Here is a 23,855-nt window from a genome sequence, read left to right on the forward strand (position 1 = left end):
TCTAACGTAAACATTGTATCTTCACTGTGTCGACCGCGCGTACGTTCGGGAATTCGCGTATTTTGCTAATTTGCATACTCGACGGGGAAAACGACGGAGGCGACACCTAGCGGCGGAAAAAAAAATGCATTTAAGATCCGACAGCGTAAGAGCCTTACGCCTGTCGGATCTAATGGTTATCTATGCGTAACTGATTCTAAGAATCAGTCGCATAGATACGACTGCGTACATTAGGACTTACGACGGCGTACATTGCGTTGCGCCGTCGTAAGCCCTTTGAGAATCTGGGCCATTGACTTTTAAAGATTAGTATGTTTTTAAAGCAGAACTCCAGGAATTTTCATTATTGACAATTTACATTGGTCCAGCTTGGCAAGATGCAGTTATCCGTATGTTATATTTGGAGGGCTGCCAAGGATGCTAAAAACAATTGTAGTAGCCTGCGCTACATAGAGTGATAGACGCGATCCTCCAGATTCTGCTGGAGTGCTTCTGCTATGCACACCGAACACAGGGGATCTCTCGTTGGCACCCCTGCCATTCAGAGAACGCCTTTGTTTTGTTTTTTCAGTGAATATAATGCGTTATTTTATTGGACAGGGCAGATGACATCACAATGTACCCTCATCTTATCACAGAAAACCTTTTCATTATTCATTTTTTTCATATTCATAAAAAAAAAAAAAAAGAATGACAATGGTACACAAGTTCCCCCCTGTGTTCAATGTGCATAATTACATCATCCTAAGCTTGATTAATGTAAGTTGACAATAAGGATAATTTCTGGAGGTTGAAGTTGGGTTCTAGTGATCACCAATGTCTTTGGTCTAAAGCCCCACACCTCTGGTTCCCTTTTACATTACACATCCCCCGCACCTCTGGACCTCTTTACAAAAAACAGCCCCCTGCACCTCTGGTTTCCTTTACATTACATAGCCTTTTGCACCTCTGGTTTCCTTTACATTACATAGCCCTCTGCACCTCTGGACCTCTTTAGAATAAACAGCCCCCTGCACCCCTGGTTCCCTTTACATTGCATAGCCCCCAGCACCTCTGGACGCCTTTACATTACATATGCCCCTGCACCCCTTTACATTACACAGCCCCGCAACTTTGGTTCCCTTTACATTACACATCCCCTGCACCTCTGGACCCCTTTACATTACACAGCCCCATGCACACCTGAACTCCTTTATATTTCACAGCCCCCTGCACCCCTGGACCCCTTTACATTGCACAGCCCCATACCTCTAGTTCCCTTTACATTACACAGCCCTCTGCACCTCTGGACCCCTTTACATTACACAGCCCCTGCACCTCTGGACTCCTTTACATTACATAGCCCCCTGCACCTCTGGACGCCTTTACATTACATATCCCCCTGCACCCCTGGACCCCTTTACATTACACAGCCCCATACCTCTAGTTCCCTTTACATTACACAGCCCCCTACACCTCTGGACCCCTTTACATTACACAGCCCCATGCACCTCTGGACCCCTTTACATTACACAGCCCCTGCACCTCTGAACCCCTTTACATTGCACAGCCCCATGCACCTCTGGACCCCTTTACATTACACAGCCCCATACCTCTAGTTCCCTTTACATTACACAGGCCCCTGCACCTCTGGACCCCTTTACATTACACAGTCCTCTGCATATTACGCAGCCACCCCTACACACACCCTGCCTATTACACAGCCCCCCTTACCCAGATCACCCCCCCCTGCATATTACACAGCCACCCCTACACACACACACCCTGCATATTAAACAGCCACCATCTCCCCCCGCAGCTCTGCCGGGAGCAGGAAGCTGAATGAGAACACAGGAGAAACACAGCAGTGCTGATAAGACAGCAGGAGCTTCAGAAGTTCATTTTTAATATTAACAAGGTGGTGATTGTTTTCTAGGACCAGGTTTGATTTGGTGTAGTATACAGATCCCCAGGACAGACTGAAGATTATGATTAAGGATGAGCCGAACACCCCCCTGTTCGGTTCGCATCAGAACTTGCGAACACACCAAATGTTCGTGTGAACGTTAGAACCCCGTTAAAGTCTATGGGACTCGAACATTTGAAATATAAAGTGTTAATTTTAAAGGCTAATATGATATATGCTAATATGATAATAAGTTATTGTCCTAAAAAGTGTTTGGGGACCTGGTCCTGTCCCAGGAAACATGTATCAATGCAAAAAAAGTTTTAAAAACGTACGTTTTTTCAGGAGCAGTGAATTTAATAATGCTAAAAGTGAAATAATAAAAGTGTAATATTACTTTAAATTTCGTACCTAGGGGGGTGTAAAGTCAGCATGTGAAAAAGCGCATGTTTCCCGTACTTAGAACTGTCCCTGCACAAAGTGTAATTTCTGAAAGGAAAAAAGGCAATTAAAACCGGCTTTGCGGCTCTAATGAATTGTCGGCTCTGGCAATTCAGAGATGATTCATTCATAAAAAAAAAAAAAAAACGTGGGGGTCCCCCCAAATTCCATTAAAAGGCCCTTCAGGTCTGATATGAATATTAAGGGGAACCCCGCCGTCAATTTAAAAAAAAAATGACGTGAGGTTCCCCCCAAATATCCATACCAGACCCTTCAGGTCTGGTGTGGATTTTATGGGGAACACCACCCCAAATTTAAAAAAAAATGGTGTGGAGTTCCCCCAAAAATCCACACCAGACCCTTATCCGAGCACGTTAACCTGGCCGGCCACAGAAAAGAGGGGGCCCCCCCTCTCCTGAACCACACTAGGCCACATGCCCTCAACATGGGGAGGATGTCCCCATGTTGATGGGGACAAGGGCCTCATCCCCACAACCCTTGCCCGGTGGTTGTGGGGGTCTGCGGGCGGGTCTTGTGGGGGTCTGCGGGCGGGGGCTTATCAGAATCTGGAAGACCCCTTTAACAAAGGGGACCCCCAGATCCTGCCCCCCTATGTGAATTGGTAATGGGGTACATTGTACCTCTACCATTTCACAAAGGAAGTGTAAATAGTTAAAAATAAACACACAGACACCGTAGAAAAAATTCCTTTATTAATAAAAAAAATAAAAATAAATCCAGCGGTGGTAATCCACTCTCGATGCGGCTCCCTGCTCCAACGTTGTCTTCTATCCAGCAACAGATGATCTCTCCAGCGACGGGTGATTTGGCGGGTGGAAACCCGGGCACATGTCTCAAATCCCGGACTGTCCGGGTCAAAACCGGACAGGTGGCAACCCTAGCTGGAATGAGGAACAGGGGCACTAAGTGATCATGACAGACTGCAAATACAGATTCCAAATATCTTTTCTTTTGTTTAAAGTCAATTATTTGGGCATCATATGTTACCTTTACTCAATTCCAAGTTAAATCAATAAAAAAAACAAGCTGATGAACTGTTCATTGTTCAGTGAGGAGTGACTGGAAGTGAATGCTGGGCTGTTCAGGGTGACAGGTGGAACTACTACACTCAGCGACCACGTGGGGGCACAACTACACCCTTTTTTCTGAACTCTTATGCCGCGTACACACGGTCGTTTTTTGTGATGAAAAAAAAACGAAATTTTTCAAAACGTCATTTAAAATGGCCGTGTGTGGGGAAAACGTCGTTTTATGTCTTCTGAAAAACGACAAAAAAAAAATTAGAACATGCTTCAATTTTTTATGTCGTTTTTCAAAAGAGAATAATGAAGGTGTGGGGCTGGTGGCGCTGTCTCTAGTGGAGGCTAAGAGTACCGGGGAGTTGGTACGTGACTAACTGTTATCTGACCCCTAGAGAGCTAATAGCTAGTGAGTCTGTTACAATAAAGTGCCTCAATGTGCTGCTCATATATGAAGCAGTATAAAATAAATGTGTACCAGTGATGATGTGAGATGAATGTGACTAACAGTCACAAATGGTTCTGTATAGTTACAAACGCATTACATATGCATTACATGAGCAAGTGCAATTTAAAATAAAATAGAAAGTGACCAAACGTTGAGTAAATGAATCAATAAATAACAGTATCCACCTATCAGCAATGAGGACCGGCAATGTGTAAATATATCCAAAAAATACAAAATAAGCAAATGCTAGATAAGTAGTCCAGTGAATAAAAATAGGAGCAGTAGTCCATGCAGAATAAATCAAAAATTATTCGTGACCATGTGTTTCCAAACAGGGTGAGTAGTCACAATATACAGTTGTGCAGCTTTACGCAGTGGATCCGGTGCTCCCCCTCCTGGGTCCCCACTCACCAGAGGCACTCACCCCTGCAGGGGTAAAGTGCATGTAAATGGATGGTATCCAAACGGCTCAGATCCTCGCCTGTCCGTGTTCTCCGGGTGGGTCCTCTGGTTCAGATAGTACCGGTCTTCCTGGGTATCCGGGTTCCTCCAAGGAAAAAAACTCTCATAGAGTAGTATATTCAAATAGCAGGGGTTAATTTTATTAGTAGTGCAGCCGCAATGCTGGCTTGCACTCAAGGCAGGTTATACAAAAATACGGGGGTGGATAAAAAATAAAAATAAAATATAAAAGAAAGAACTGGGACCAAGTTCCAATAAAATATTAAAAACAAAATGAATACAAGTGGGCAGCTATCCAGTGATAGCAAGCCTCCCTGCACAGCACTCGAGCCGGTGTCGGAAGTCAGCGCCAGCCTAGGAACGGCGTGCGTTCCACCGTGTGATCAACTGGTTGACCCGGAAGTGCGTGCGGGCGTGCGTGTATCCGCTTTACGCACGGTTCGTTCTATTACGTCTTCTGAAGCGAAACGTGCATAAAGCGGATACATGCTGCCACTGTGACTTGTAAAATGCCCCCCCTGGCACTTACCTTTCTGGGGTCAGCCGTGCTTCTACCGTCCCTCGATGTCCCTCGTCCCGTCCTCAATGATGCTTCTTACCAGAATCAGATTACCTGATTGGCTGGGACGCCTGTCAGTCTTATCCAAGGAACGCACCGCTGGTACGTCCCGAGGATAAGCATTCAGGAAGCCGACTACAGCCTCAGGGCTGTACTCGGAAAGCCTATCAGAGCCGCTGGCTCTGATAGGCACTTCCACACAGCCAACCAGCTGGCTGGCGCTCAACATCCGGCCAGCTGAATTGTGGGCGGTAGTGGCGAAAATATATAGATTAATGCATGAATCTATATATTTTAGTGGCTGTGTGAGAGCCAGAGGGGGCGGCGCTCCGGCGCCCTCTATGGACGAACCGCTCCTGACACAGACACGCGGCGGTGAAAAAAAAAAAATCGTCAGTTTTCCGCCCTGCTCCGCAGGCCGGATTAAGAGGTCCGCCAGGCCGTATACGGCCCGCGGGCCGTAGTTTGCCCATTCCTGGTCTAGAACATAGGTGTCAAACACAAGGCCCGCGGGCCGAATCCGGCCCTCCAGGCCATTTCATGTGGCCCTCGCACCTCCAGCCCTCCTCTGGTCCTCCTCCAGACCCTTACTTTCTGCTTTTAAGCAATGCATCCAGCTTCTTCCCAGCAGCAGCATAAGGAACGGGGGTGCACTGTGATGTAAGGGAGGGTGGGGGACTCAACTTCTGATGGTGGGGTGGCTTTTGAAATCTAATGTAAGCGGAGGGGATACGCTGGACATCTAATCTTACAGATACAACTGGCCTTTTTGAGGGCAATCATAATGCTGATGCGGCACACAATGAAATTGAGTTTGACACCCTTGGTCTAGAATAAACAAAGTTTTTTTCAACCCGAATATTGTTAAGCCTACCTTGCCTACACACGATCGTGAACAAATAAATGCTCGAGCAAAGCGCAGTGACGTACAACACGTACGACGGCACTATAAAGGGGAAGTTCCATTCGGATGGCGCCACCCTTGGGGCTGCTTTTGCTGATTTTGTGTTAGTAAAAGTTTGGTGAGAGACAATTCGCACTTTTCAGTCTGTTACAGCGTGATGAATGTGCTATCTCCATTACGAGCGCTAGTTTTACCAGAACGAGCGCTCCCGTCTCATAACTTGCTTCTGAGCATTTTCACATCGTTAAATCCTGCACAAGACCATTTTTTCCAACGTTAAAAACGACACGAACATTTAAAAATTGAAATTGAAATTTTTAATGCCCATTTTTAATGTCGTGAAAAATGCTCTGGAGCCCACACACGATCATTTTTAATGACATAAAAAAAAAATGTAATTTTTAAAACGGTTCGCGTGTACGCCGCATGAATGCTGCAAATATGCAAAAACAAAACAAACAAAAAGTAACAATATTTTCGGTTGTTTTTACACCATTACTAATGATTTAGCCTGGTGAGGAAGTAAATATGAGATGTACGTGGCACTCAGAGGGTTACAACTTTAGTTCCTCTATAGTTAAGTAAATGTCTTTTCCGGTTTCATAGCATGTCACAGTTGTGGTCTGCGCTCTGTGTAGCCATCATTCCATCTCCCCCTCTTGCTAGTTCCTTTTTTCAGTGACAAGTGCTCGGAGGACAAGATCACCGCCATCCACAGCCATGCAGGCCATAAAGTGCGTCGTCGTTGGTGATGGGTAAGTAAAACGTTTTTCTGTTACATAAAAAAAGAAATGACATTAAGGCTTTAGAAGGTACAATGATTTACAGTTGTCACATTTGAAAGTCAGGTAGCTTTTTGACGCCATGCCGATCTACTTCCTGTCTAGGCAGTGTAGGTTGTGCTTTTTGCCTTTGCAGGTTTCTTTTTTTTTTTTTTTGTGATAAGTTACTAAAACAATCCAGGTTAATGCATCTAAATGTCGCCACATCTGTCCAGCACTTGAAACTATTCACTTTATATTCAACAGATGCTAAGCCCTGGTTCACACCTGTGCATTTTTTTGTGCGTTTTCTGTTTTGCAGAAACACACTACAGTCCATTTAACGTGGTTTTCTATGAAAGTAGTTCACATCTGTGCATTTTATGGAAGGGACCAGGAACTTTTTTCTGTTTTTTGGGGTCCATAGACTTCAATGGATCAAAAACGTGTATTGAACAGTGAAGTGAAGCTTTCTGCTCTATATAGTCAGCCATTTTAGGCTAAAGGTGGCTCACTAGCAGGGCCGCCATCAGGGGGGTACAGGCAGTACACCTGTAGGGGGCACGGAGGTCCCCAGGGGCCCGGATGGCAACCCCCTTAAAAAAAGTTTTTTTTTTTTAGGGGGCCCCAGATGGCAACCCCCCTTTTTTTTATTTATTTTTTATAAAAAAAATATATATATTTTTTAATATATATATATATATATATATATATATATATATATATGTGTATATTTTTTTTAAAGGGCCAATTTTTTGTTTTTTTAGGGGTCCGGAGGTTATTATTATTATTATTATTATTATTATTATTATTATTGAAGGGCCCAGAGGTCCCCAGGGCCCAGGATGGCAACCCCCTTTTTTTATAAAAAAAAATTTTTATTTTTTTATTTTTTTAGTTCTTTTTTTATATATTATATTATTATATTATATTATATATTTTATTAAAGGGCTCAGGGCCCCATGTGGCAAACTCCCTTTTTTTTATAAATGTTTATTTTTGTTATATATATATATATATATATATATATATATATATATATATATATATATATATATATATATATATATATTTTAAAGGGCCCAGAGGTCCCCAGGGACCTGGATGGAAACTCCCCCCTTTTTTTTTTATAAATGTTTTTTTATATATATTTGCTTTTATTTATTTTTTATTTTTTATTAAAGGGCCCAGAGGTCCCGGATGGCAACCCCCCTTTTTTTGTAATTTCTTTTTATAAAAAATAATAATAATTTGTATATATATATATAGCCAGATTCAGAAAGACTTACGACGGCGTATCAGTAGATACGACGTCGTAAGTCCGAATGCGCGCCTTTGTATCTTTAAGCGTATTCTCAAACTGAGATACGCTTCTCTGTTGCTAAGATACGACCGTAAGTCTCCTACGCCATCGTATCTTTGCTGCATATTTACGCTGGCCGCTAGGTTGCGTGTACGAGGATATACGCCTAGAATATGTAAATTAGCAAGATACGCCGTTTCACGAACGTACTTGCGCCCGATACGCTGTTTACGTAAGGCGTTTTTCCGGCGTAAAGATAAACCACCAAAAATGTGGCGCAGCCCATGCAAGGTATGGACGACGGAACAGCCGTCGCATTTTACATCGTTTGCGTAAGCGTACGTGAATGGGGCTGGGCGTAGGTGACGTTCACGTCGAAAGCATTGAGTATTTCCGACGTGATTCTGAGCATGCGCACGCATGCGCCGTACAAACGGCCCTCATTTACATGGGGTCACGGGTAATTTACATGGAGCACGCCCCCTACCTGCCTATTTTGAATTAGGCGGGGTTACGCCGGGCCATTTGCGCTACGCCGACATAACTTAGGAGGCAAGTGCTTTGTGAATACAGTACTTGCCTCACTATGTTACGTCGGCGTGGTGCAAAAGAGATACGCTACGCCGGCATAAAGATATGCGCCTCTGCCTGAATCTGGCCAATAGGGCCCAGAGGTCCCCAGGGCCCCAGATGGCAACCCCCCTTTTTAAAAAAAAATATATATATTTTTTATGTATATTTTTTTATTTCTTATTTTTCTTTTTATTAAAGGGCCCAGAGGTCCCCAAGGCCCCCGGATGGCTACCCCCCTTTTTTTATTTTTTTTATATATAATTTTCTTTATTTCTTCTTTTTTTTGTAAAGAGCCCCCCCCGCTTCTCAATTCGCGGCAGCAACCCCCCCCCCCCCCGCGTCTCAATTTCAGGCGGCAGCACCCCTCCTCGGTTCTCTGCTCCAGGAGCCCCATGCCTGAAGCTGTGTAAGGGGCCCCATAATTCCTTATGGCGGCCCTGCTCACTAGGATAAGGTGACCAGATTTTTAAATTGAAATCTGGGGACATATTTTTTTTACTAGCAATGGAGGCAATTAGTGACTCTCTGCCTGTCGCCGCTGCTGCCCGCCTCCCAGCCTGTCAAGTCTAATGCCGCATACACACGATCATTTTTCGGCATGAAAAATGTCATTTTAAAAAAATGTCATTTAAAATGATCATGTGTGGGCTTCACAAATCATTTCAACATGCGGGGGGGGGGGGCTAAGATGCACCATGTTTGCCTTTAGAAGTACACACTGGCTCGGTAATGAGCTCTCAAGTGTTTCCGCCCAGAAAATGGCTTGCTATAGGGGCAGAGGAGGTTCAGTCCGCTCTGTGCAAAAGTATGTAAACATAATATGTTTCTTATTTTAGAGGGGGGGCTGGTGAGGCCAGTATTGTCGTAAGTTTTTTCACCTTAATGCATAGAATGCATTAAGGTGAAAAAACTTTTACCTTTACAACCTCTTTAACACATGAGTAAACACGCATTTACTCAAATTCACACACATCAATCGCTTTTCCTGCCAAAACAGTGTTTTTTTTCTGTGCCTCTAAATGCCCCTGCTTCTAAACTCCTCTAAATACCGATGAGTGCAGGGACACATAGACTAACATGCAGGGGCATTTAAAGGCAGAAAAAAAAAAACCCTATGGACTGCATCAAAAACTTCCAGTGTGTTTTTCAGGAGTCTATGGGGCTTAAAATTCCAGAATATGCTGAAAAAATCCCATGGAGTGTGGATAGGGAAAATTAGAAAGAAGGGGGTTCTTCATGTTCAGGACAGTCAGGCACATGCACAGGGAGTGCACCCTAAAGCTCAGGCACACGTGTTTATGTGTCTACATATTTATCACCCTGGCACATTAATCTCCCTGCCGAAACAGTGAAAGAGAAGTGTGTAAAAACTGCTCTTAGGGCAGAGATGGTAAGAGGGAGATCTTCCTGGTGGCACACAGAACGGTAATGCTAATGCACATGGGGTGATTAGGGTGTGCCGGGTACACCCAGCACACCCTGTGCACACACCTATGGGCATAGAGAAACAAGCTGAAAAATGCTTAAATGTAAGCAGGAGCTTAACTAGGCCTGTCCCTGCTGTGTGAAATTAGGACGACCCGGAGCTTTCAGTTTTTCCTGCCTCTGGCAATGAAAGATGAATGGATGGTCTCCTGCTCTCGGTAATGTGATGATGTAACTGCATTCAACACGTGTCCCTTTTGCAACTTCCACTTGTTCTTTTCTATGAGAGTCAGCTCTACACGACGCATGCGCAATGACTATCACATATGCCGCACGCTACCGATGCTAGTGCTAATCTGCAAGGGGCGGGGGTGATTTTAAAGCGGAGGTTCACCCTAAAAAACATCTATGTACCATCCCATCCAGCATACTTGCGTCAGCTACAGTATGCTGTTTTTTTTTTTTCTCGCTGTACTTACCGTTCATTTTCTTTTCATCCTCCCGCGGGGAATAGGCGTTCCTATGAAGAGGCGTAGATGATTGACGTGCGGCTAAGGCACGTCACGCGTTCCGAAAATAGCCAGACTAGGACTCGGCTCTTCAGGGCGCTATACGGTGCCTGCGCACAGACTAGGAGCTGACTGCGCAGGCGCCGTATATAGCCGAGTCCTAGTTCGGCTATTTTCGGAACGCGTGACGTGCCTTAGCCGCACGTCAATTATCTACGCCTCTTCATAGGAACGCCTATTCCCGGTGGGAGGATGAAAAGAAAATGAACGATTAAACGGTATGTGCAGCGAGAAAAAAAAAAAACAGCATACTGTACTGTAGCTGAAGCAAGTATGCTGGATGGGATGGTATATAATTGTTTTAGGGTGAACCTCCGCATTAACAATAAAGTACAAGCTTAGCGGGGCGCGTTGGCCATCTGAGTTAAATGTGAAAATCCACCCATCAAAGTTGCCATTGCAAAACACGCCCCGCTAAGACGTGTACTTTATTGTTAAAATCACCCCCTCCCCTTGCAGAGTAACAGAAAATATAAAATGTAGTGCCAAATAAAGACCCTGATAAGGTGGCCTTTATCAAAAGGTATTAACCCCACCTTCTCCTTTTAAATGAAAAATAAAAATTATCAACCGTGCTAATTACAAGTGTCAAAACTGCAAAGATTGCGCGCACCACCTATTAATGAGCACGCAAAAATGGCAAACAGCCTTATATTTGCATCTAGGGCCTAGAGTGTCACTGTATCAAATGAAGGTGCCACATTCATTTGATACTTGTAATTATTGTATCACACCTAGCACGGTTGATAATTTTTATTTTTCATTTAAAAGGAGAAGGTGGGGTTAATACCTACCTTTTCTACCTTTTGATAAAGGCCACCTTATCAGGGTCTTTATTTGGCGCTACATTTTATATTTTTCACGAAGCATTCACTTTGTTATGTTGGCAGCCTAAATCACGTTCATATTGTAGTGTGCGCAGTATTATACACATAATTTTTACTTGCAGAGTAACACTAGCATTGGGAGCGTGTGACATATGTGATAGTCATTGCGTATGCGCCGTGTAGAGCTGACTCTCAGCTCTACATGTTTGGCTATTTTCGGAGGCTCGGTAGAGGTTTTTACTGCACAACCACCACGCCTGCACAGTACAGGGGGGTTCTAATCCACCGGGGGAACATTTTCGGCAGGACACCGGGACCAGCATAGTGAGTGCTGCAGGGTAGGGGGAGGCGTTTGTTCTCCTCCCCTTCTTGTTGCTGACCCGGAAGATTGAAATAGTTTTTTTAAGCATTTGCAAAAAATTTGCTCTGGCAGCAAAATGGTTAATGTACAGAATTCAGAGAAAATAAGAATGTAGATAAACAGGGGGTGCATAAAAGCATCGGAGTAGATTTACAAAAATTGGAGCACTCAGAATCCGGTGCAGCTGTGCATGGTAGCCAGCCAATATGGATGACCCCCCTGTTCAGTTTGCACCAGAAGTTTCGAACATCACAAAAGTTCGGAACTGAATAATGAACCCCATTAAAGTCTATGGGATCCGAATGTGAAAAATCAAAAGTGCCAATTTTGAAGGCTTATATGCAAGTAATTGTGAATATCAATGAATAAATAGTTTGTAAAAAAAAAAAAAAAATTAAATGAGCAATGATTTATTGATGCTCAAAGTGAAAGCTTAAAAATGAAAAATTGATTTCAATATAGTACCTGGTTGTCTGCCCAGTCGACCTGTAATGTGGCACATCTGTACTGTGTAAAGAAGCTGCTGCAGCAATAATTGCCTTTATAAAGCCCAAATTTTTTTTTCCATGTAAGCTTTGTTTATTGTGTAATTAACAGCTTGGGGAACAAGTCTGTACAAAGAGGCCACAATGTAGTACACTGGGAACAAGATTAGAGATTTTTTGGATAAATTCTGGTGTCTCTACAACAGACTTTGGATTTCTACTTCTGTAACGGGTGTGGAAAAATTGGTCTTTGGGTGTCGATTGCCCCCTCACACCGAAACCCTATAGAGGTACTCTTGATGAAAGCAAGAATTGGCCTTGCTGCCAAAAATCGCACTGATATGCAACTGTAAAACAGGTGTGGATCAAATGGTCTTTGGGTGTTAATTGTGCCCATGAAACCTACTGTACATCAAAATCTTGCTTCCAGGTGAAATAAACACCCACAACACTAGGCAGCTTAGAAGATCTGCAGAGATTCCATTTACCAAAAACACTTAATCTGTGACATCGGCATCAGGGGCTTCATAGCTGCTGGTAATCCAGTACTGAATATTTTGATAAAAGTCAGATGGTCCACGGAGTCCACCATGTAATGCAGACACTGCTGATGGGATGTGGAAGCTGACAGCCCTGGGCAGCGAGGACGAAAAAAATTTGAGAAACACACGACACTGTGACCTACCAGTCGGGAAAAGCATTTGATAAACTCCTCTTTAAGGCCCCGTACACACGACCGAACATGTTTGCTGAAACTGGTCCGCGGACCAGTTTCAGCAGACATGTTCGGTCGTCTGCACAGCCGAGCGGACAGGATTCCACCGTACATTTGCCCGCCAGACCGTTTTCGAGCGGGCAAATGTTTCTAAACATGTTTAGAAACATGCCCGCTGGAATCCTGTCCGTCGGACATGTTCGGTCATCTGTACAGACTTACCGTACATGTCCTAACGGCTGCCATCCCTCGCATGCGTCGAATGACTTTGACGCATGCGTGGAAGCATTGAACTGCCAGGGCCGCGCACGTCGCCGTGTCATCGTCGCGGCGACGGCGCGGCCTCGTCGCCGCGTATCGTGTATGCGCGGATTTCTGTATGATGGTGTGTACAGCCATCATACAGAAATCTCTGGGCGGGCATGTAAGCTGAAAACGGTCCGGCGGACCGTTTTTTTTTTCGTACATGTTTGCCCGTCTGTACGAGGCCTAAGGTGTCCTCAAGAGATTTCATCTTGTGCTCTCTTTGTGGGGACGGGATGTGTTCTGTGACTTTCCCCTTATAACGGTGGTCAAGGAGGATTGCCAACCAATAGTGATCCTTTTCTTTATGCCACGTATTCTTGGGTCCTTTGGCAGGCTTTAAAACATGAGGAAGCCCATGCACCACACATTTGCGGAGACATGAGAAGCAGACTCTACAGAGTCACTGACAGGGCCGATCCTAGGGTCACAGGCACCTGGGTGCAGAAATATTTCTGGCGCCCCACATGGGCATCGTCATGTTACTAACTCCTCCCCTTTAAAAATGTTTCTATGGCAACGACTCAACCACAGAGATGCTCCCCCACAAAGTCTTCATTAACCTCGGATCCTTAACACTAAACAAAATACAGGAAGAGGACACAGAGGGCTTCTGTTAGAGAGTCTTTCAGATGTTTGGCGCCCCCAACTCTGCAGGCGCCTGGGTGCAATGCACCCTGTGCACCCTGCCTAGGATCGGACCTGGTCACTGAGAATTACAGTATCTCAAACTGCCTCCTCCCAGCCACGTACTACTCCCAAGGGTTCTGGGGATGGAAAACCATCTCTTACATTTGACGTATGTCTTCCTCTGCTTCGATGCCTCCGAAACTGCCAGAGTCCTCCTTCTCCTCCTCTCTCTCCTCTTGTGTGTTCTTTGACATAGGAACAATGGTGTCCGCATAAAGTGGACCTTGAGAGGAAAGGAAGTCATCCTCTTTGTCCCGCTGCTCTGCCTCGAGTGCCCTGTCCATAATGCCATGCAGAGTCTGCTCCAGCAGGAACACAACAGGGATTGTGTTACTGATGCATGCATTGTCATGGGTCACCATCCTTGTGGCCTCCTCAGATGGTGACACTACAGTCCATGCAGCCTTCATGAGCAGCCATTGGCATGGGGGAAAAAAAGCCGAGCCAGCCTGAGCCTGTCGTTATGCCATACTCACACAGGTACTCGTTGACGGCCCTCTGCTGCATGTGCAGCTGCTGCAACATTGCCAAAGTCGAGTTCCACCTGGTGGGGGCATGTCACAAATCAGGCGGTTTATAGGCAGGTGGAATTCCCTCTGAATTTCAGCCAAACAAGCACTGGCTGTGTATGAGTGCCTGAAATGGCTACAGACTCTTCTGGCCTGCTTTATTAGATCTTCCAACCCTGGGTACCTATTTAATAAATGCTGCACCACCAAATTGAGAACATGTGCAAGGCATGGCACTTGTGTCAACTTTTCCTGTCTTAGGCAGGGTTCACACTGATACGACACGACAGTCATATGACTTTCATCTGACTTGAATGAACAGGATACTACTTTGATCCGACTTTGTGATAGTCTGACTTGTTCTCTGACCAATCAAAACAATCCCAGAGTGAGATAAATTCCTTTTACTGCTGCTGTAATCACGTTGGATGTCAAAAGTCTGATGGTAAGGACAAGGCTCCTACTTTGATCCGACTTCAATGATATTCAATGGGCTGAAGTAAAATCAAAGTCAGACAAAAGTAGTACAGGGAGAATTTTCAAAGTTGGACCAACTTGTGTTGGACCAGTTAAGACGGCTCTCATAGGGAACATTGATTTTCACACGTCATGCGACATGAGCTCCCAATGTCGGAGCGTTTGTCGGACAAGTGTGAACCCAGGCTAAGGGCGGACAGGAAGTTTTATCACACACCACCATTTCTGGCTCCAGCTGGCATGGCGTGAATCCCCTCTGGGCCTGTCCCTGCAGAGCTGCAATAATCTCTACTCCGGTGTGGTTCCTGTCCCCTAGACACACCAGCTGAAGCACCTAATAAGGTTTACTGGTAGGTACAGTGAATATCTTTTAACCTCTATACTACCAGCCGCTGTCAATTGACGGTGGCAAGGTAGCTCAGTTATTCTGACAGAACGTCATATGACGTCCTCGTCTTTTAAAGCCGCTAGGGGACGTGCGCGCGCACCCGTCGCGTTACTGGGAACACGATGCGCGTGCCCGGCTACCGCGATTGCCCAGTAACTGAGCAGGACCGTGTAACTCTGTGTGTAAACACAGAGATCCACGTCCTGTCAGGGAGAGGAGACCGATGCTGTGTCCCTTGTACATAGGGACACAGATCGGTCACCTCACCCAGTCACCCCAGTCACCCCGCTCCCCCTACAGTTAGAACACTCACTAGGCTACACATTTAACCCCTTCCTTGCCCCCTAGTGTTAACCCCTTCCCTGCCAGTAACATTTATACAGTTATCAGTGCATGTTTATAGCACTGTTCACTGTATAATTGTGAATGGTCCCAAAAATGTGTCAAAAGTGTCCGATGGGTCCTCTATAATGTCGCAGCCCAATAAAAATAGCAGATCGCCGCCATTCCTAGTAAAAAAATAAATAATAAAAAAAAAAATCATAATTATGTCCCCTATTTTGTAGGCGCTATAACCTTTGCGCAAACCAGTCACTATACGGTTATTGTGATTTTTTATTTTACCAAAAATAAGTAGAAGAATACGTATCGGCCTAAACTGAGAATTGTATTTATTTAGAAAAAAAATTATTATAGCAAAAAGTAAAAAATATTGTGTTTTTTTTTCAAAATTTACGCTCGTTTTTTGTTTATAGCCCAAAAAATAAACACCGCACAGGCGATCAAATACCACCAAAAGAAAGCTCTATTTGTGGGAAAAAAAGGACGCCAATTTTGTTTGGGAGCCACGTCGCACAACCTCGCAATTGTCAGTTAAAGCGACGCAGTGCCGGAAGCTGAAATTTCGCCTGGGCAGGAAGGGGGTATATGTGCACAGTAAGCAAGTGGTTAAACCTGCACCGTTTAGGAGATATTCACATCAGCAGGATCCGATCACATCACTGTGCATGTGCAGTGCGCTTTGCACTCAGGTCACACTTTGTGTGCCTTCAATGCAATGATTCCCACACGCATGCATGGGAGTGACAACCTAGTGACCCGATCATTCAAACGGCCGGACAGTGCAAACCCAGAAGGAAGACCGAGTGAAAGTGGAAGCCCCTGGAGCAGAGACAGTGCGCTGCTGGAGGGCTCCGTTTGACAGATAAATCTGACATAATGTGCTAGTATGCAGTGCATACTAGCACATCATGACATAACACTGCAGGCTCATTGCTGATTGGAGAGCTATAGACATAATTGTGCACTTGAGTCTCAAATCACTAGAGATAGACCATTACTCTCCTACTGAGGGCAGCAGGCCTTATCTTTAGTATACTGCAGGGAGGTACTGGAGCACAACAAAATAATTCAAACAAAAGACATTTCAAAATCTAGGTTTTTAACCCCATGTTGATCTAGCTTATTTTTTCTCAGACTTCAATTTGGCTTAAATGAATACCTGTTGATTCTGCCATGAATGATGTTATAGGGTGACAACGCTGTCCATGTCTTCCCATTGTGCTCCTGTTTTGTCACCATGTTACATGGACTATTAATGTAAACTACAAGTGGCTATTTCAACACATTATGCAAACATGCCCCCGCATTGTCACAATCAGGAAACCAGTTTTAGGAAATTCCATGCAGCCATCGCTGGAGTGCATGCATGTAGACAGGATGTGGTTGCAAGGAGGTTTCAGAAGACAAGCAGAACAGAATTGTAAAAGATTTAAAAAAATGGCAAAAACATAAAATAAAAATAGTGCCAAGTCAGTGTCGTTCAGTTAGGGTTTACACCTTTCTTTAAATGGCACCAAACCAAATTACTACCATCAGTACCTTATCTTCTCTGTAGGGGGCATCTTTGCCAATTCACAAAATAGGGTCAAGCTAAATATGAACTGGTTATCATGTTTTAGACTACCCGGTCAGATAGAATGTGACCTGCATGAAGCTGAACAAGTGCCAGAGGTTGAATAGGGTTAATGAACAGCACAGGTGCTGATTGTGCAGCTTTAATGATTTATTGTTGGCATACTCTAAGGCCGGGTTCACACTGGTCCGACAAACGCTCCGACATTGGGAGCTCATGTCGCATGACGTGTGAAAATCAATGTTTCCCTATGAGAGTCGTCTTAACTGGTCCGACTTTGAAAATGCTCCATGTACTACTTTGATCCAACATTGATCCTACTTCAGCCCATTGAATATCATTGAAGTCGGACCAAAGTAGGAGCCTTGTCCTTACCATCCGACTTTTGACATCCGACATGTGATTACAGCAGCAGTAAAAGGAATTTATCTCACTCTGGGACTGTTTTGATTCGTCAAAGAACAAGTCAGACGATCACAAAGTTGGATCAAAGTAGTATCCTGTTCATGAAAGTCGGATGGATGTAGGACCAATATAGGACCAATGTAGGATCAATGTAGGACCTAGAGCAAAGTACTGTAGGATGAAAGTCGTACTGCTGTCATGTAGTATAGTGTGAACCCAGCCTGAGGCTGGGTTCACACTGGTCCGACAAATGGTCCTACATTGGGAGCCTCATGTAGCATGACGTGTGAAAATCAATGTTTCCCTATGAGAGCTGTCTTAACTGGTCCTACACAAGTCGGTCCGACTTTAAAAATGTTCCCTGTACTACTTTTGGTCCGACATTGATCCTACTATAACCCATTGAATATCATTGAAGTCGGACCAAAGTAGTATCCTGTTCATGAAAGTAGGATGGATGTAGTACCAATGTAGGATAAATGTAGGACCAATGTAGCAGAGCAAAGTAGGATGAAAGTAGTGTAGTAGTGTGAACCCAGCCTCATGCATGCAGGAATCAGTACTTGCAGCTGCCATAGGCTTGTAAAAATCTTTTGGTGTGTTACTATCAAATAACACAAGGGAGCTAAATTAACTAACAGATTTCCTTTAGTTTATGTGAACCCTAACAATCAACTTCTCTTATTTGTTTCCCTTTGGTCTGATAAATATATAGTATTGAAATTGTTATATTACATCTGTTTGGTAAGTGCAAAAATAGTTGATTCTGTAAGAAATCTAGTGAGCTGATAACTTCCTGTGGTTTCTGTCTTTGCTGCACTGTTATCAGTTTTTATTGTTCCCAGTCATAGGCGTGCACACAGGGTGTGCCAGGTGTGCCTGGGCACACCTTAATGACCCTGTGCTGGGCAAATTCCCTCTGCTACTTGGCTGCAGAGAAGGGAACTATGGAATCTCTGTCCTCAGTCCCTTTCTCTGTCTCAAAAGTGAGACATCAGGGGTTGGTTTAGACCCCTTATATTTCACCTAGGCCCCCATGGGGCTCCCAAAAAAAAAATTGTAAAAAATAAAATAATATTGTAAAAAAACAGAATATATTGTAAAAAATTAAATTGTAAAAAGGTCATAATAAAAAATAAACTGACACCAGTCTCTGCCCTTTTGACATATTTCAGGTTTCCTTTTATCATTACTAAGCTACCTCTAATAGACGTGTTTCAGTTTAACAAAAAAAAAAAAAGGAAAAGGTCTGGTGTCACCCGCACACCACCTCCATCCCAATATATACAACAAAATAAAGGAAATCGCCCCCAGGGACTTTAAATTAGGTCAATGTGGTTAGCCAACAATTGACAGAGCAAATGCAGTCTCAAAATGTATTAAAATTGTCACGATAACATAAACATGAATCATAGCCAAGCCACTGAAATGATACATACATAAAAAAAATGCATTACATGTATCATGGGAAAAAAAATAATTAAATGGAAAAGTGCACAGGCACCAAAAGTTTCCCAACGCATTTTGCAAGACCATGCTCACTTCATCAGGGATAGATGCGTGTTGAGCTCTGACTTTGGAGCACTTGTTGCATCAGAAGATGGACCCCAGTCAGACCACATTAAGTGCAATAGAACCATTCTAATTTGTGCGACTTGAGTTCCTACACTTTTATGACTTTGGTAAAAAAGAAGTCGCGCTGGGGTCCGACTTCAAAGTCAGGGGCAGTGTAAACCCTGGATAAAAACTTTTTTTTGAACCAGAAAGTATCAAAATTTAACTGGTTCTGAAATACAATGTGCCATCACACTTCTTTCATTTAGGCCCTCTTCCCAGACCAACGCAGTGTGTTATGTCATGGTTCAGGCTGGGTTCACACCTAAGATGGATCCATCTCACAGCAGGGGTCCGGTGCATCCTGGTTCACCGTTGCAGGTCCGATATTGGCCCGAATATTGGGCTGAATTCAGACCTGAAACGCACCAAAAAAAGGCACACATTTTTCCTGCAAAACGCACCAGACCTAATGCGGAGATATGTGAACCGGCTCCATAGACAGCCAGTCACATTCTCCTGCTATGCAAATTCGCATCCAATTCACATAGGAGAGCACCCAGCCTTAAAGCGGAGTTCCAGCCTGTACAAAATAAAATTAAAAGTCAATAGCTACAAACAGAGGCGGCTTTTTAATTAGGCAAATTAGGCAGTCGCCTTAGGCCTCACTCTCACAGGGGCCTCGCGGCCGCCTACTGTAACTTACCCAATGCATTACCCCAGTTTTGAAGGACAGGGGATCTTAACGTTGCTGTGCTCAGGCAGTGTTAAGAGCTCTGACTCAGGAGCCAGCATCCCTAACAACCAGTGAATATCGGTGACACCACCCCTTGTAACGCCAATGACCCAGCATGCCCTCATTGACGTCATAAGCGCACGGGTTCAGCAGGTGTCATCACCGGGTGGCCCCCGCCCCTTAGGTATTAACGAGCAGGATCTGGGGGCCACCTTGTTAAAGGGGGCTTCCAGATTCCGATAAGCCCCCTGCCCGCAGACCCCCACAACCACCGGCCAGGGTTGTGTGGAAGAGGCTCTTGTCCTTGAATAATTTTTCCCATCATGGGTGTGAGTGGGGCCCATGTCAGGTTTTGCCTAAGGCCTCACAGAGCCTAGAACCACCTCTGGCTACAAATACCATAGCTGCTAACGTTACATATTAAGACACTTACCTGTCCAGGGTTCCTGCGATGTCGGCACCCCAAGACGATTTGTCCATCGGCTTCGGGTGCAGAGCGTCAGCATTGCAACTAAGGGTAACCAGCAGTGAAGCCTTCAGGCTTCACAGACGGTTTCTTGCCGCGCATGTGCGCTGTGCTTGCTGAATGGTCCCGTCATCTTCTGGGACACACACCGGTCCCAGAAGGCAGCAGGGGGAGGAGGAGCGCCCAAATTACTCAGGAAATGACGTACATAGGAAGTGAAGAGTGACAATGGAAAAGAAGGTAAAAAAAAAGTTAGGTAATACGTTTCTAAGATGCATGGATAGACTAGATGGTGCAAAGTCTTATATGTGAGTGGAACTCCACTGTTAAAGATGTCCTTTCATTTAAATGGGCTGGTAACTCACCATAGTGGTTCTAGAATCAGACAGAAATCTTTTCTATCGATGCAGAGCACAGCAGCGTTGAGTGAGTGAATAACTTGTATAGCGCTACAAATGCGACCTAAATCGCCTCAAGGCGCTTATTCCATCCGGTGTCGTCCTTATCCTTCAAGAGAGGTGGGTCTTAAGTTTTTTCCTGAAGGCCGATAGTTTTCTTCCATGCGGATGTCCGTGGGTAGAGCGTTCCATAGCCATGGTCCTTGGACTGCAAATCTTCGTTCTCCCTTCGATTTGTAGTGGTACTTGGGGATGTAGAGGATGTTTTGGTTAGTCAATCAGAGTGCGATTGGGGGTGTAGTATTTTATTTTCTCGCATAAGTATTGAGGAGCCTTTCCTTGTGTTCACTTGTGGGTGAGGCAGAGCAAGGCCGATCCTAGGGTCACAAACGCCTGGGTGCAGAAATATTTCTGGCGCCCCCCACATGGGCGTGGTCATCTTACCAACTCCTCCCCTTTACAACTGTTTCTATGGCAACGACTCAAACACAGATATGCCCCCCTAACACAGTCAAGGAGAACACGTCAGGCACGGACCACCCCCCAGCGACGTCACTGCACGGCTGGTCTCTCTCCACACAGTGACAGCCGCTGCTTTCTCTTTTCTCCTCTGACAGGAGGAGGGAGGGGGACAGGCTTGGGCAGGAAACACAGTTGCGGTGACAGTGACCGGCGGAGAGAGCCACCTCTGGACACGGACAAGGAGAGGAGGAGGAGGAGGGAGGGAACCAATGTGGTGCATCAGTGACCTCACCTCTGTGGCGCCTGGGTGCACTGCACCCCACGCACCTGCCTAGGATCAGCCCTGAGGCAGAGGGTCTTGAATGTGACCCGATCCTTTACTGTTAGCCAATGAAGGGTCCTCAGGAAAGGGTTGATGGATTCCCAGGGTTTTATACCCATTACCAGCCTGGCTGCCGTGTTATGGACAACTTGTAGGCGCGAAATCTGGTATTTAGGTAGTCCTAAGTAGAGGGAGTTTGCATAGTCGAGAATTGATGATTGTTCCGACTACTACCACTGTATCCTCTTCCGGGATGAAGGGATGAGTCTACTAAGTAGGCGGAGAAGGTAATGGGACCCGCTGACTACTGATCCTATTTGCGTTGTGCTGTGTCGCAATGCAGGTATGTTGGAGGTGCATTGGTTTGGTGCATTGAAGTGTGATTTAAAAAAACATGCAAGCAATTACATTTTTTCATTGTCTTATATATGCATATTAGCGTATTAATGAATATGCGAGAAGCCAGCTTAGATATTCAAGTTTTAATGACCAGATTTAAAACACATGTAGGACTCCTCTGAGTCTCCCCACGTTCTGCTTGTGGATTATTTTGGTGACACAAGGCAAGGTTGAATAACATGTATAGCTATTAAAGCTAAACTCCAGGCTAAACAAATGTAAGATTCTTGTGCATTTATTGTGATCACATTAATGCAACACACCTGCTCTGAAGCGCACTACAACACACATTGGCAGTACAATCTTGAAAGAGTGCATTTTTTGTCATGCTGATGTGTTGGCAGCCTATTTACAATGACTGTGCGTGTGATCCCGTAGTGAAGAATTGTTAACCCGACCTTAGACCTGCGTAGATTTTTTTGCAAAGCCTAGAGCAAAATCTGTTTAAAATAAAAAAAAATTAAAATTAAACCTTGAATGTTACATTTTCATTATACTTTTTTTTTTGGAGATGATGCAGCTGCACTTATTTGCAATGGTATGTGACTGTAAATGACATTGGCTACATGATAAGCATTGTGATTGGTGTGAAAGTCACAACCACTTCCTAACAGCAGATCAGAATGGGTTGGTGGAGGACACAAGTGACACCAGAGCACCACACCCAACCCAAGAGAGGAAGCTGCTCTCAACTTGTTCAATTTCGGTTAGAAATATATTGAGCAATGAATTGTGCTGGCCTGCAACAATATGTAAGCTTCTTTATGGGTGAATATTTTTACTTTTCAACAACATATAAACAAAGGGGCAGATCCACATACATACGCTATGCCGCTATAACTTACTTTGACTTGCTTCCTTAACGAATTTGCGCCGTAAGTTACGGTGGCGTAGTGTATCTCTCGCGGCGTAAGGGTGCGGAATTCAAATTGGATGGGTAGGGGGCGTGTTTCATTTAAATGAAGCGCGTCCCCGCGCCGAACGAACTGCGCATGCCCCGTCCGTCAAAACTCCCAGGGTGCATTGCTCCAAATGATGTCGCAAGGACGTCATTGTTTTCGACGTGAACGTAAATGGCGTCCAGCTCCATTCACGGATGACTTACGCAAACGACGTAAAATTTTCAAAATTATACGCGGGAACGACGGCCATACTTAACATTGAGTACGCCACCAGATAGCAGCTTTAACTATACACCGGAAAAAGCCGAACGGAAACGACGTAAAAAAATGCGACGGCCGCTCGTACGTTCGTGGATCGTCGGAAATAGCTAATTTGCATACTCAACGCGGATTACGAAAAATTACCTAGCGGACGTCGAAAAATTGCATCTAAGATCCGAAGGCGTACGAAGACGTACGCCTGTCGGATCTAACCCAGATGCCGTCGTATCTTGTTTTGAGGATTCAAAACAAAGATACGACGCGGGAATTTTGAAATTACGCCGGCGTATCAATAGATACGCTGGCATACTTTCTTTGTGGATCAACCCCAAAATGTGTAGATTTCATGATAATAAATGCATGCCTTTCTTTATGTCCAAGCACCCATATCTAGGAATGTACCCTAAAGTAGAACTCCAGTTTTAACTTATTTTACTTATATGGACTAGTAGATGGTGATGAGACTCCATCCAGGCCTGGAGCAAGGGGGCAGGAGGGGACGGCTGCCCCTTATGTAAGGTAGGGGGCGCTGTGTAACAAAATCCTGCCGCTACAAGCTGATAGGAATAGTAAAAGCATCATCACTACTCGTGTCAGCTTAGCATACAAAGTAACAAGAAGATTGTTGGGAGGAGGATTGGACTGTGCTCTCTCTCCCATCCAGCTCCTCCTCTTGCCAATGCAATGCTCCTGCGTCAGAACTGTCAGATCGGGACTGTGCAGGGTTTGCTTACCTGCCCCAATCTCCTCCCAGCAAAGAACGTGGATAGATGTGGGTAAGCAAACGCTGTAAATTGCCGGTCTGTCAGTCAGTGGTGTCCCTGAGCCGCAACCCCATACCCCTGCAGCAGCTTGCATCTCTCCCTTCCGGCTGCCTGGGGGGGGGGGGGGGGGGTTGTGCTAGGAGGGA

At 44.8% G+C, this 23,855-nt stretch overlaps 1 protein-coding gene across 1 annotated transcript in view; it reads left to right on the forward strand.

The window, feature by feature from the left end:
• The first annotated feature begins 6,354 nt into the window (after positions 1-6,354).
• Positions 6,355-23,855, forward strand: part of RAC2 (Rac family small GTPase 2) — a 156,531-nt gene continuing 139,030 nt past the window's right edge. The window contains exon 1 of the mRNA XM_040359420.1: positions 6,355-6,494. Coding sequence (XP_040215354.1) covers positions 6,460-6,494 — 35 coding nt within the window. The 5' untranslated portion in view covers positions 6,355-6,459. The remainder of the gene's footprint in view (positions 6,495-23,855) is intronic.

The sequence above is a fragment of the Rana temporaria genome, chromosome 7 (assembly GCF_905171775.1).
Source record: "Rana temporaria chromosome 7, aRanTem1.1, whole genome shotgun sequence".
Taxonomy (NCBI): domain Eukaryota; kingdom Metazoa; phylum Chordata; class Amphibia; order Anura; family Ranidae; genus Rana; species Rana temporaria.